The sequence below is a fragment of the Mustela erminea genome, chromosome 14 (assembly GCF_009829155.1).
Source record: "Mustela erminea isolate mMusErm1 chromosome 14, mMusErm1.Pri, whole genome shotgun sequence".
In the NCBI taxonomy this organism is placed as follows: Eukaryota; Metazoa; Chordata; class Mammalia; order Carnivora; family Mustelidae; genus Mustela; species Mustela erminea.
In genome coordinates, this window is record NC_045627.1 from 6420390 (window position 1) to 6434593 (window position 14204).

Consider the following 14204-nt stretch of genomic DNA (forward strand, 5'->3'; position numbering starts at 1 on the left):
GGGGGAAATTTCTGTCGTCAAAAATGCTTTTTAAAATTGTGTGAAATTCACATAATGATCTATTTTCTTACCAGGAATATTAAGCCAACCTGGTTAGAGAAATCAGACAGTCCATTCCCCTGTTCCTTGCCTCCTCAGGGAGGAGAAAGGGGAACTCTGGGCAAAGACCCTGTTGTAAGAGATCAAGATCTCGGCCTTGGCTTAGCTGGTTCACACGCCCACGGTACTCACAAATTTAAGGGGGCACAAACAGCTACGGGAAATGAAAACCTCACCTTTATTTCAAAAGCACTCTGAAATAACTCAGCTGTGCAAAATGAGCAGCTCACGTGTGGGTATTTTAACCAAACGGCACACTAGACATTCCATAGCTAAAATGTTACTTACATTAAAGCTAAAATGTTACTTACATTACACAAAGAAAAGAAGAAAAAAAGGATTAAGTGGTGCCCTGTAAACCAGTTTCCAATTTATTTCTGCAACACCTAATTGCCTTAGGATTCTTTCTACTAAAAAAACACTCCTAGATAACTTCAATTTTAAGAGCGAAAGTATACATTTTAAGCAGATTACTTTCTCAGTTTTAAGACAGCATGTGCCAGTTTCTGCTCGTTTCTTCTGTAGAAAGCACAGTGCTCGGAGGGAGCAGCAGAGTCAGGGTCGTACCTGATCAAAGCTGGGGAAAAGCACCAGCAGCGTCTGCCACACCCGGTTCTTCAGCCGGTGCTGCTGGGAGTTCACATAGTACCGAGTCCTGGACTTGGACACCGACTCATCCTGGGGTGGGGAGAGAAGCAGCACTGAATTACCTACGGGATCTGTGATCCGTGAAAGCAAAACCAACGACAACCACAGATTTAAAAGCTTTAAGCCGAATATAGGAGCTTATTACCCTCCCAAAGGCAGAACCCAGGATAAGAAAGACACGTTCTTATAAGCATGGATTGTCCTTTCAAAACAATGAATTCAGTTGCTTTTATCTACTCTATCTGCTTTTAAAATCAGGGCAGGAAACATAAAACTGTATTTGGTGCAAAAAGGATTTGGAAATGTCCGTCTCTATCTTGGTGGCCACTTCAGGTGGAGACAAGAGATCACACCAGGGCAAGAAGAGATGAGAAATGGGACGGCTTTTGCAAGGCACCAACGTGGGCATGTCTCACTCGCTGCCCCTGTGTCCCAGGAAAGGTGGCAGTGATGTCAGTTTGAGGTGAAGCCCACTCAGGCAAGAGCGTGGGAAACACTGTGATCAGCACCTTCACCAGACTCAGACAATGACTGCACAGAGCCCTCCCCAGCAGCAGAGCTCCCTCTCTTGCGGTGATGGTCTGTCCTGTCTAAACTCAGCCAACTGCCAGGCTGACTTGTGTTCTCTGCTAGCGCTTAGCCGCTAAGTTCTGATAGCACCAAAGGGTGTATCATATTCAAAGTTCCTAAAGGCAGAAGAATAGGTCGTCCACCATCTCCAAAAATGCTGTCATCTAAGGTGGAGAGTCCTCATTACCTGGGAAATTCTATGATCTTTCTTCTGTGCTCCCATTCTAGGCACTTCCATGTGTGTAAAATTTTACAACAGCTAAATTAACGTCAGTTTTAATGAAGCCTCACCATGATTCAAGTCTCACAACCTCCTCTCTTCCGTTTATTTCTTCGGGGACATTTTCTTTTGACACAAGTGTTTCGGGTGTCCCCTCCTGCTCGGGCTCGATGCAGCTACCAACGGGATCCTCTCAAGGGCAACAGGCATGGGAAGCATCTGCACCCCGGTCCCCCGCCCTCAGGGCCTCAGCGGAGTCAGTGTCCTCACTCCTCTGCAGCTCAAAATCCACTGTCCTCTTACTTGTCCTACCCACTGTGCTCTCTTGTTCAGAAAGATCTTTCTTCTCTCTACCTGTCTATCTACCTCACAGACCCAACCTGCACCCCAAGAATGTTCTCCACGGTCTCATCCAGAGCACTTCCCATCCTTTTCACTACAGCCTCCAACCCAGTTGCAAATTCCCTTCTTCTGAATCAACCTTAAAGAATCGGATCCTCCTTTCAAGCTGTCAAGACCGCTGAAGAGAAACCACGGGGCCCCATTAAAAGCACGCATTCTAGCTTTAGCTGGCCCTCACCGCCGCTAGACCAGGGGTCTCCGACTCCATAGTGCTCAGAATCAGCTTGAGGGCTCGTTAAAACAGACTGCTGGCCCCCCCTCCCAGAGTTTCTGATCCAGTAGAATTGGGGAGGGCCCAGGAACCTGCATTTCCAACACACTCCTGGGTGATACTGCAGCTGCTGGTCCAGAAAATGGAAGTTAAGAATAAGATTCCACTCGTAAATGGAATCTAAAAAAAAATGAACAGGCAAACAAAGCAGAATCAGAACCATCGATACAGAGGGGAGGGGCAGGAGGACGGGAGAAATGGATGAAGGGGACGGAGGTGCAGGCCTCCGGTTAGGGAAGCAGCAAGCCCCAGGTTAAAAAGCAGAACCCTGGGGAACACAGTCAGTGAACTAGGACAGCGAGGTAAGGGGACAGATGGCAGCTATGCCATGGTGAGCTGCCAATCCACTGTGTTGGACACCTCAAGCCAATGAAGCGTGTGTGTCAACTACACTCAAGAAAGAACGAGCTACTGTGCCAATCACTTTGCTCTTCTCGGTCTTGTCCCCTTCCTCTTTCCACAAGGAGAATCTGAAATCTTGACTATTCTTCTCATGGCTTTAACCCTGCTGGTCTCTTACTCTGGCCACACGATCCTCCCAACTTCAACAATCTTCCTTCACCTCCCTGATTGAACCTTCTGTCTTCAACCTCCATCTTCCCCTATGGGAGGAAGGTCCTATGTCCCTTTCGCATATCCATCAGATCAGTTTTTAAGAAGTCCCACTCTTCCCTTGCACTTCTGCTGCCCCTTCGCTCTACTGCGCACTGGCCGGACCCCGACATGCTGCTGAAAACCCAGAAATGCCTCACAGCTCCTGCCCCCCATGCCCAACCTGCTCTCGGCCACAGTGGACACCTGCCAGCAGCCACTGAGACACAGCTTGTGGGGGAGGGGGCAAGAGCAGGCTCTGAGATCAAGCTTTATCATCGTGGACAAATTCATAGAGACTCCGCTGCTGAATTTTCACAGATAAGACTCTCCAGTGAGCTAAGTGATGGTCCAGAACAACACCAGTCCAGCACCATCCGATTCTGGGTCTAGTCTCGCTTCTCAAACCTTTTTCTCCTAATCTTCCTCTGGTTCTTTTTGTTCTTTTTTGGTGTTTCCTAAATCCCCATTCTCGGCCTCCCTCCAGAGTCCTGTCCACATTCATCACCGAGCACGGTGGCTTCCAGGTCTTTCCTAAATATATTCCAACTGCCCATTCCTGGGCAATTCCACAATGATGCCCAACAGCAAGTCATGTTCTCAGATCTTCTCTTCCACCTGCCTGAAACCGGGGTAATTCAAACACTAATAATAACTACAATGGACTGAACCCCATACATTTAACCTTAAAAAAAAAAACAAAACAGAAGAACCACTGATCACCTTCAGAAGAAACTGGAGGACACTAGGAAGCCAATTCATTATTTTGAAAACTGAAAAATAACAGGAAAAGAAGCAAACACTGATCCTGTCTTTCCTACAGGAAACATATCCCGGGGTATCTAAATACATCATATTTGGGTACAGACGAGTTTCAGCTAATAAATGAAAAAAGAATACAAGAATTAGAGTATTACCATTCTGCTGCTCCCACAGAATTAACAGAATGAGGCAATTCCTCAGAGACAGCCAAATCTTCTACACTTCGTGATGGAGGGACACTTTTGCCCTACCTCTGTCTCCAAAAAGGAAAAGCAAACCTACCTCTGATCAAGGCTCTAGATCTCAATACCATCTTGTCTAAAATCGGGGATCAGAGAAACATCTTAAAGGGCACCATGGAAATTCAAACAGCAAAATCCAGACTGAGGAAGTTCCTAAGATGAAAACAATCTGGTTTCTCCAAAAAATACATTTCAGGTTTAAAAAGAATGAGGGGAGTCTGTAAATTAAGAGAACTTAGGGACATCTCAACCAGCCAACGGCAGAGAATGGACCTTATCTGGTCACATTTCAAACAAAGAAACTGAAAAAAATGTAAAACAATCAGGTAAACTTAAACATTGATGGGATTATTTGATAATATGAAGGAATTACAAATTCAGGTGTTAAAGCTGTATTGTAGTTATGGTGGACAAAATAATTCTTATCTTTTTGAGATACCTACTGAAATATTTATAGATGAAAGTGACGTTGGGATTGGCTTCAAAATAATGTGGGTTGGGGGGAATGTCAGAGGTAGACCTCACAAGGTTGTCCGTCGCTGGAAGCTGCTGAGGCCGGGCCAGGAATGGATTCCTTTTAAAGTTACTTATATAAACTCTTTGCAAGTTTCCGGTAAAAAGCAAACAAAAACCTACCCCTCCACCCCGTGCCTCACTAAAACCTAAAGAACAGAGAGTGGGGAAGACCCCATGCGCCTGGAGGTCCTTGAAGGTCGCTCCAGCTGGCTACCATCTCCACCTCCTCCTGGTTCACGCTGTCCACCCATGGACTCAAAACAGAACCTCCAAGGTGACACGTCAGACACACAGCACTGAAACCGTGACACAGCAGTGTGTAATCCCCACCCCCACAGCTTCTGCACTACGGTCGGAAAGAATGACTTCAAGCACTACCCGATACTAATTCAAACTGAGATCACTGCTACAACTTTAACCTTCCCCTCGGTCTTCAGTGCCAATGGTGTTTCTGCCTCTTCCCTCTAGAAACAACCCTGCTTCCTGGCTCAGAACACAAGGGTCCCCAGTGATCCCTCCCTCACACTGACTCGCCACCACCCACCTTGCTCTTTTCTAGCTCAGAGGATGAGGTCACTCCTGGCTACGGTGAGCCGGCCCATCCACTCTGGATGAGACCCTCTTCCATTTTCTCTAGGATTATTCTTTCATTTTTCTTTCTTTTTTTTTTTTTTTTTCATTTTTCTTATTTTCAAATTACCCTTTCATTAGTTGCTCTGCTCGATTTTCTTCAACTTCTAAAAACAACTGCTTGGCCTGAGCCAGTGTCTAAAACATAACTTTTCTATCTCCTAATGAAAGCCAGAACTTCTATTGGACATTGGAGCCAATCTAGACTATTCAAAGATTTTTTAAAAAAATACAATTCACATAGCATAAAAATCACCATTTCAAAGTGTCCTACTCAGCGGGTTTGGTATATTCACAGAGCTGTGCAAGCGTCGCCACTATCTATTCCAGAACATTCCCACACTCTGAGAAGAAAGCCCTGTGCAATCGCATCCCGATCTCGCCTTGCCCCTGACCCAGCAGCACGAATCTATTCGATCTCTACAGATTTGCCTATCCTGGACACTTCCCACAAATCACACACCATGTGGCTCTTGAGGACGGCCGTCTTCTCACCTAGCATAATGACTTCAATGTTCACCAACGCTGGTTATCTTCAGCCTGTTTGCTGTAACAACCATCCCAGTGGATGTGAAGTGGTTACTCGAGGGTTTCGCCTGTGTGACCACTGCCAGCCTCTCCAAAACCATCCCTTCTCCCTTCTGTTGGATCACTTCCTTCAACATACAAACATGTCCCCTGCAGACCCATCCCAGCCACTCCCTCTCATCCGAGTAAAGCCTGTTCTCATGGTCTCCCCTGGTTCCCCAGCCACACTCCTCTCAGCCCTTCCACTGAGGTCCTCATTCTCACCATCCCAGGAAAAGGTCTTTGTAGAGGTGACTACACACCACCTTCTTGCCAAATCTCAGAGCCAACGGGCAGCCTCATGTCCCTCCACACCTCCAGACAGCACCTCCCTCACTTGCCTGGGGACACCAGCCTTTCCGGGCATTCTCCAACCTCACTGGCAGTGCACTCAATGGCACTGGTTAGAGAGGCCCTCCCTGACCCTCTCCCTCCTTATTCTGCTTTACTTTGTTTCCAAACACTCTTATATTTTGTAACATGCATCAATATTCACTATAATACATCTTTGTGTTCTAGCATTCATCCTTAGGGAATCCATAAGCACTATTTCCTGACATGTTTTTTTCCCCTGACTCCAGTGGTGCAAAAGGTGGGGAGATTTTTACATTAAAAAAAAAAAAAAAACCCAAAAACAACTTCCCAGATTGTTTATAATTGAAGCTGATCTGCTACCTTCAGAAAATAAATGCATGATGAACAGTTATTTCAATACAAGTGGCTTAAGTGGGCGCTATGGTCATTAGTTAACTTCCCAGTGGAGCCCAGAGGTGAGAAAGTAGACCAGAACTCCGCCTGTCCCAGCTTCAAATTCAGAAGAGAGCAATGTATTTGACTTTACCACTTCCTAGCTTCTCCCCAGATTTATAAATGATTTGGTAAACCAAAAAAAAAAAAAAAAAAAAAAAAATCAATTATTTACATTATGCCACTTCCTATGTCTTTTTATTCCATTTCTTACACAAAATAATGTATGGATATATCACTCTAAACACAACTGCTTTTGACCGGCCCTAGGATATACGCCGAGCAAAGCTTAGACAGCAGAGGGAGAACATTCTTCTCTAAAATCAAACGAGTTGGGTAATCACTAACCAAAACTTAACTAAAACTAGGGAACATAAACCTCATGTTTCTTCCTGATAAAAAAAACTGTTTAGGGTCCTGAGTGGCTCACTTGGTAAAGCATCTACCTTCGGCTCAGGTCAGGATCCCATAGTCCTGGGACTGAGCCCCACATCAGGCTCCCTGTTCAGTGGGAGGCCTGCTTCTCCCTCTCCTCTCCACTTGTGCTCTCTCTCTGTCAAATAAATCTTTAAAAAAATATGTTTAGATTACATAATGTGTCAACATACAGAGCAAATGTTGGATTCTGACTTGTTAGTTGCACAGAAACAAAGTAATATAAGGCATATTTACTTTATCTAATAGCTTGATTGCAAGATCTTCCATAAACAACTTATGAGACATATTTGAGCCATGTAATAAACACAGGAATTTGACAGCACAAATTCTCACATAGTGGTCTTCTCTTTTAGTACTAAAAAAATGTAAAATGACATACTATGTTAATATTTTCAAAACAGAAAAATATGTCAAGCATTTGTTTCAAAATATCAAAACCCTCCAAGGATTTCAAAACTTAAAAGCAGTTCCCTCCTTAATGACAGTAGCTTTTTCAATTCAGAATGACTGAGGATAACAAAAGAATATCTTAAAAGGAGAGCCTTACAGAGTCAGAGCAAATTCCCCTGGACTTCTGCCAGACCCAGGCCAGTGAGTGCTTCTCTGTAGGCAACAATGATCGTAGCTCAGGAACAATTCCTTACAGAAGAGCACGGACACCTGACACCTTAGGTCTCTGCTGTGCAAGACACCCGCACCTTCTCCAGGTGCAGGGCAGACCTGGGAGCACCACGGGCTCTGAGCCTCCTGGTACGCTCTGTGTCCAAATGTGGGAAGATCAATTCAGTGAAACTTAGTATTTCCAAAGTTCATGCCAGCTGCTAAAATGTGAATAACAGTCTAACAACAAAATGTGTGTCTAGTAGAAATCAAAGTATTTTGGAACCATCAACTAAAAATGTTCACTTTTATTGCTATACTAAATCTGCCAAGAAAACAAAAAATCAAAACAGTTAACAATGAAAAATGTATAAAGGTAATGAACAGTGGCAAATGATTTAAAACACAACTATGACTCTCAGATTAACATTGTGATAGCTATATAGAATTATCATTTATATATCTTTTTTATAAACATCTAAACACAAAAATTTTTAAAAATTACATGGAAAAATAAAAAGAAAACTAGCTACTCCACAAGCTCCGAAAATATTAATTTAGAGGTTACATAAGAACAGTCTTATCCTAGAAATGAAAACGTTAATATAAGATCCTGAAAGAGCCTTTAAAAGCATGGTAGGGGTAATTTTGCTTCTGTGTGTGGTATACGGACTTGTTGAGTGGTGAACTGTGACACCCCCGAAAGAATGACCTGTGTGTGCTGACCCTCAGCCCCCACCTAAATGAAAGAGAAGAAAGGGGTTTTATGTTCCCCAAAGACATTTTATCTTTTTTTCTTTTTAAAGATTTTATTTGCTTGACAGTGGAGACAGAGAGTAAGAGGGGGAGACAGCATGAAGGGGAGTAGCAGAGGGGGAGGGAGAAGCAGACTCTCTGCTGAGCAGGGAGCCTGATGTGGGACTCGATCCCAGGACCCTGGGACCATGACCTGAGAGGAAGGCAGACGCATAACCGACTGAGCCACCCAGGTGCCCCTGTCATTCTCTTATTTATACTGGACTTGGCACCAAAACTTCTTCCCCCAGAAAATTTTCACTTATTTCCATCAAGGAGGTAGTAACAATGTAAAAAAAAAAAAAAAATTCTTCCAATGTCCTGTTAGAATTTCTTCTCACTTTTTTCATCTTTAAGGAATTATTTAAGGTTATCAAATTTTAGCAAGGAGTTTTATATCAAACATTAGCAGGGGAATAGGATTTCTAACATGCTTTTTGAAGGTTCTTTCAATATCTTATAGAGATCACTAGTAAACATATATTAAATTTAAACAAATATAGGACATCTCTCATCTGAAGTTAAATTTTGAATATTCCATTTATATCAAGATATGGAAAATCTACCATACTTACTTTTCAATAACCGTGTTTGCTGCACAATCGTGTCCAAGATTTTCTATGTAGGTCTGCACATCCTGAATAAGTCTTCCCATAAAAAATATTTGACAAAGAACAGGTTTTAGATGGGAAAAAATTAAAGTCCCAAACTTAAAATTAACATTTTATATGCTTCTAATTGAAAGCCTAAAAATAAAGACTTAATTCTACCGAGTAGATACTTAATATGAATTATGACAGGTTGAAATAATGGCATCTTTTACCTTTGATCACGCCTAAACACAGTTCCAAATATACAAGCCTCGAGGATAAGTTCACTATAATTTTTAGCACTTGACAAAGACACTTGGGACACATCTGAAGCAGAAACTATCCAAGATTTGCAGCAATAACTTATCAGTGTATTGAAGACTCCGGTTTTTATAGCAGACATTTCAATCATCTTGTACATAATCTGGAATGAAGTACAATGGTCATTTTATTCTTTGGCCCATTTAGTTAAGGAAAAAAAAAGTGTTGCTGAAAAATTACTTGAATGGCTTCAAATGACAATTTCGACACAACCACATAGTATAAAAAATTAAAAATCTTGATTGTTAAAATTTTGTGAGATGGTCAATAATCACAGAATGCTACTTTTTCATTTTTCAATAATAAAACTAAATAAAATTTTACTGATAGTGATATCCCTCCAGGACTTTGCAAGAGAAACAACTGCCCAAAGTAACAGAACGAAAGGGAGGAAAAACATTCCCCCTTGACATTTTCAGTCCTCTCTGCATTTTGCCCGTGCTCTCCACCGCCCCTGCCTTCCCCGAGGCAGCCAAGACCCCGGGTCTCTCGTGTGCCCTGTGCACAGGGTCAGCGGTGCAGTAAAAGGACTCTACCTTCCATTCTCCCTTTGGGTAACGAGGTATACAGAATTCCTAGCCATGACGCCATCCACCACGCCAGGCTCCCTACTATCAGTGGTTGTAAATGCAAACGCCACCAGGAACCAGGAGGACCTTTTGATAAGGTTATGTTCGGAGAAATATTTCTCTATACAAGAAAAGCAACAGCACAAATGTGGGGGACAAACGGCACCTGCCGTCTGCCTTTGGTATCCGGGAGTCAAGGACCTACTTGCCCTTGAGTGAGGAACTAGGAGGGGCATGCCCTCTCTGGACAGGGTGGCCAAGGCATCCAATTCTCCAACATTCCGAGAGAAGGGGAAATACAGATTCGCTTGCAAATTTCCCAATTCTTAAAAGTTGGCAATTAATTTTAAAATGCTTAAGCATCATGTGCATCCAGTGAGTCCATGTGGCCCCCAGCTGCTCACTCATCAGACAGAGCTTGTTGTCATTCACAGCCCTGAAGAAGGTTCAAAGTGTGGACTAAAAGAATGAATACACAATAACAAATCTAATACATAATTACAAATGTAACTCACTTCTTCCTCCTGGGCTACAGGTCACACAAATTAAAAAGACGACAAAAAGTGATCTCCTTTTAATCTCAAGCAGGCAAATTCATAGAAACAGAAAGAGAATAGTGATTACCAGGGGCTGTGGGAGGGGAGCAAGGGAAGTTGTTTAATGGGGATGGAGTTTTAGTTCAAGTTAATTAAGTTCTGGAGACCTGTTAAAACAATATGAACATTCTCAACTCTACTGAATCACACACTTACAGATGATAAGATGGCAAATTTACATTTTACCCCACTGTGAAAAAAGTTACCTCTTTTATCTTGAAGTACGCCTGGCCCTTGATTTTTGCAGCGATGGTAAGAACTTTGGTATCAAAAACAAACTGAACAAAAGCTTTTAAATTAGACCAGAATATCAGCTGAGTGTTGCTTAAAGCAGATATAATCTTCCAAGCCATGTCAATAGACTCTACACAGAGTGATTCAGAGGAGGTCAAAAGCTGGAAGGAAATATGAAAGAAAGACTTCATTTCAGAAACTGATCTCTGTCCTACAGTTACTCCTCAGTTCCCGTCTCACCGAAACATACCTTGGGAACCAGAACTTTCATGCAGTGGAACACAGGCAAGACTTGGTCTGAAGGCAGGACTGTGAGGGCTCCCAGCGCGGACTGCAGGGTCCTCGCCGGCATCTGAACAGCAGGCAGGACGGGATCCGGAACGTCACCTTCCGATGACGGTATAAGGGTGTGGTATTTTCTCAACAAGAAAGAGAGGCAGACCCACTGATCATGAATATATTGTGCGACTACTTTCCCCCATCCTTGGGAAGCTGCCGAGTCTTCAGAAAAACTGAAACAAAACAGACAGTTATCATCCCTTGCTCCTTGAAGTCGGGCTCAGTCCCCTGTGCATGGAATAATGATCCTTACAAGGAAAAAAGTCACAGTCGCTCTTAGAGATCCTGCCCCACAAAAAGCAAGGAGACCACACGATCTCAACTTCCTAACTACTCTCAATGTAGGCACTTCCCTTCCCTGTAAGTGGTTAACTGAAAACGGCACGCGGTAAAGTCCGCAGCTGTCCAGCAACAGAGATGCTGGAGTACATTATCACCTTCAACTTCCCAACACCCTGTGAACACGACCGGGCAGTCACTCATCATCTCAATGATGAAAACAAAAATGAAATTTTGAACGTCGGCAAACAGGTGCCGTTCCCACGTGTGCGGCCCGCCGGGGCGGACACACCTGCTGTGCTCCTCCGGGTGCGGCTTCTGCAGCGTTTGATTGAGCGGGAGGGAGGCGAGGAACCTTTCCGTGGGTCCCGGCTCCAGGGAGTCGAGCTGCAGTTCCGGCTTTTGGTCAACAGCCTCACACACCGTGGCCAAGGCAGCCATGCTAACGACCCTCTGGATCTGCCCGGCAAGGGTCGGCTCCTGCGGGGGAAACGCACCAGTCTCTTACTTCATGCAAGCCAGTCTTAACCATGGGGACCCAAGTGCCCTGGTGAAGAACACCCCGCCCGCCTTCCCCTCTCCCTGGCTGCTACCGAACGTCAAAGGCAACAAAAGGAAACCCCATACTCCAAGCCCATCAGCGTCACCACCTCACGTGGCAGTGACCAAGTTTAAAGTGGCAATAAAAATTCAGCCGTTCCGACTAAGAAGACTGCCTGAGCGTGTCAGTGGGGCAGGTGCGCTCCTGGAAGCAGTTTGTGACACAACAGGTGCCTACTGGACCTCCGCGTGTACGGGAACCCGTACATCTCAGCCTTTTTCTTGCTCACATGCACATTTGGATACATTTCTATGAATGAGCCTTAACTGTTTGGTGAAGTTTTGTTAAGAAAAAACAAACGAGCTCAGGCATCACGTATATAACTCCTTTGCCAGCTGTACGCCATGTCTGGAGAGGTGACAGAGCCCAGCAGCTCGGAGCCCCTCACGAGCCTCAGGGACGAGGCTGTGCCCCGGCTCTGCATTTACAACAGTCTGGCTGGGGACACACTGCAGCACAGTGGCACTGCAGGGAGGAAAGGGAGAAGAGAAGAGGCAGCAGAAGACCAGGGCAGATAGCAAGGTAGATGGTCAAGGATATGGGTTGCTGGATGTATTAATACACACCATGTGTTACATATTGTATATGTGTTATATGTCACATATCACATGCATGTTAGGGGTCATACATGTATTTAGACATGTTAAAGTGTCCCTTACTGGTATTTGGGCAAAGATTCAGTTCAGTGCAAATCCACTAACTGTATCTGAACAGTTTTAAGACTTAAGTCACCATACCTTTGTCATATCCCATAGGAGTCCGAATCTTCAAATATTATGAACAAAGAAAACTATCTTAAATTTCAGCTGATGCTTTTCATATCAGAATGTTAATAAATCCAATCTGCATTCTATGTATGCCTTATTCATTATGCCTTGAATAAAGGATTACCTGTCCACTGTCTGTATCTTGAAGATGCCGGATGGATGCATTTTTCAGAGGAGAAATAACTCTCCAAATGGGGTTGCCTCTTTTCCACCCAACCTTCAAATGGATATTTATAAGCTCAGTTAATACCATCAGGTATAAATGGCAACGATCCAGATCCGAAACCTAAAGGCAAACAATAACACTTAACATGCAGGGTCTGTAATTTTTACTGAACTATGAGAGTTCAGATAGGAAATAAATAACCTTATTTAAAAGTACTAAAATAAGAATTGAGAGAAAAAGTCATTTCCTCCAAGAAGCCCTCCCTGACCTCCCCACGCAGAGCTAAGAACTCCTTCTCGGAGCAACCCTGCATTCAGTGTAATGGCAGCACACGTCAGATCACTCATCTGGCTCACGCTCTGACCAGGAGACCCGGGATGTCAGAAACTATGTCCTACCAACTCTTACATCCCAGGGCCAACAGATCCTCAGTAACAATGAGCGCAAGGACAACTGCCTTTGCTTTAGGCATTCTCCATTCTTACTAGGAAGGTTATGGCCCTATTTTCCCAAAACGACGACTAGGTTTGGGAGAGGTCCAACAGCTCCGCCAGCATCTCAGGGCTGGTAAGTGGGAGAGACGGAATTAAACACAGGTCTTTGTGAGTTGGACTTGACGTGGGGTTCAGTCCAGCGCTACCACCCACCAGCTCTGTGACCCAGCCTCTGCAGGCCTCAGATCCCTCATCCACAAAACAGGGAGGGTAACAGCCACCCACTATGGGGTTTTTCAAAGACCTGAGACAAAGTATGGTCAGCAGACTAGCCTTGAGTGGTGGTCCAGGGGATTATCAGTAAACCAACTACTGTATCCTCGATAGGCTTTCAGGACACCAGGAGGCACATGATTCCTGCATTTAATCGGTGTTTACTGAGCGATCACAACATGTTCGGCACGTAGCCAGGTGCCAGAACACGGCGCAGATGGGGAGTAATGACCGTGGGGCCTGGTGAAGACGGACTGCCAGCGGTGCAGGCGAGGACCGAGTGCAAGAGAAGACTCCTAAACGTGAGGCTGGACAGTAGCATAGTCCAGAGAAGGGGACGGTAAGAGGGTCAGTTCTGAACGGCTTCAGTGTGAGAAATGCAACTGGAGTTGTCCAAGAGCACCCGGCTGACGGGATGGTGAGCTCAGGAGAGACGCCTGCGGTGGAGACAGATGCAGGGTCCCCGGCACAGCTGAAGCTGGGGGTACAGCCAAGACTGCCTCGCACGGGAAGAACAGGAAAGAGGAAGGGCCCAGGCCATGCTTTCTACAGTTCCGTTGTCTGGGGCTCTCCAGTGGAGAATGCACATTTGAAGGGAAGGTGGGGGTCATGGCAGAGAGATGGGGCCACCCCAGGAGAAGAGGGTGTCAGGGACACTCGGGCTGGCTGGTGTTTTGAGGGCAAAGCAGCTGGTGTGTCCAGTAGGGTTGAGGAGTCACAAAAACCATGGTTTGAGGGGTGTGTGGCTGACTCAGTGGGTTAAGCTCAGGTCATGATCCCAAGGTCCTGGGATCCAGCCCTGCATCGGGCCCCCTGCTCAGTGGGGAGCCGGCTTCTCCCTCTGCCTCTGCCCCTCTCCTTGCTCATGTTCTCGTTCTAGCTCGCTCTCTCACCAAAGAAAAAAGAAAGAAAGAAAGAAAGAAAACCACGGTTTGAA

At 44.9% G+C, this 14204-nt stretch overlaps 1 protein-coding gene across 5 annotated transcripts in view; it reads right to left on the minus strand.

Moving 5' to 3' along the window:
• Nucleotides 1-14204, minus strand: part of TARBP1 (TAR (HIV-1) RNA binding protein 1) — an 82151-nt gene that overhangs the window by 27209 nt on the left and 40738 nt on the right. For 4 of the 5 annotated variants that reach the window (XM_032311824.1, XM_032311823.1, XM_032311825.1 and 1 more), the window contains exons 14-21: nt 12519-12680; nt 11319-11506; nt 10659-10920; nt 10381-10569; nt 8922-9112; nt 8674-8745; nt 6938-7058; nt 667-777 (exon numbers count right to left, since the gene is read on the minus strand). In XM_032311824.1, coding sequence (XP_032167715.1) covers nt 667-777; nt 6938-7058; nt 8674-8745; nt 8922-9112; nt 10381-10569; nt 10659-10920; nt 11319-11506; nt 12519-12680 — 1296 coding nt within the window. Of the gene's footprint in view, nt 1-666; nt 778-6937; nt 7059-8673; nt 8746-8921; nt 9113-10380; nt 10570-10658; nt 10948-11318; nt 11507-12518; nt 12681-14204 lie in introns of all 5 variants that reach the window. The other variant, XM_032311827.1, reaches the window with a different exon arrangement.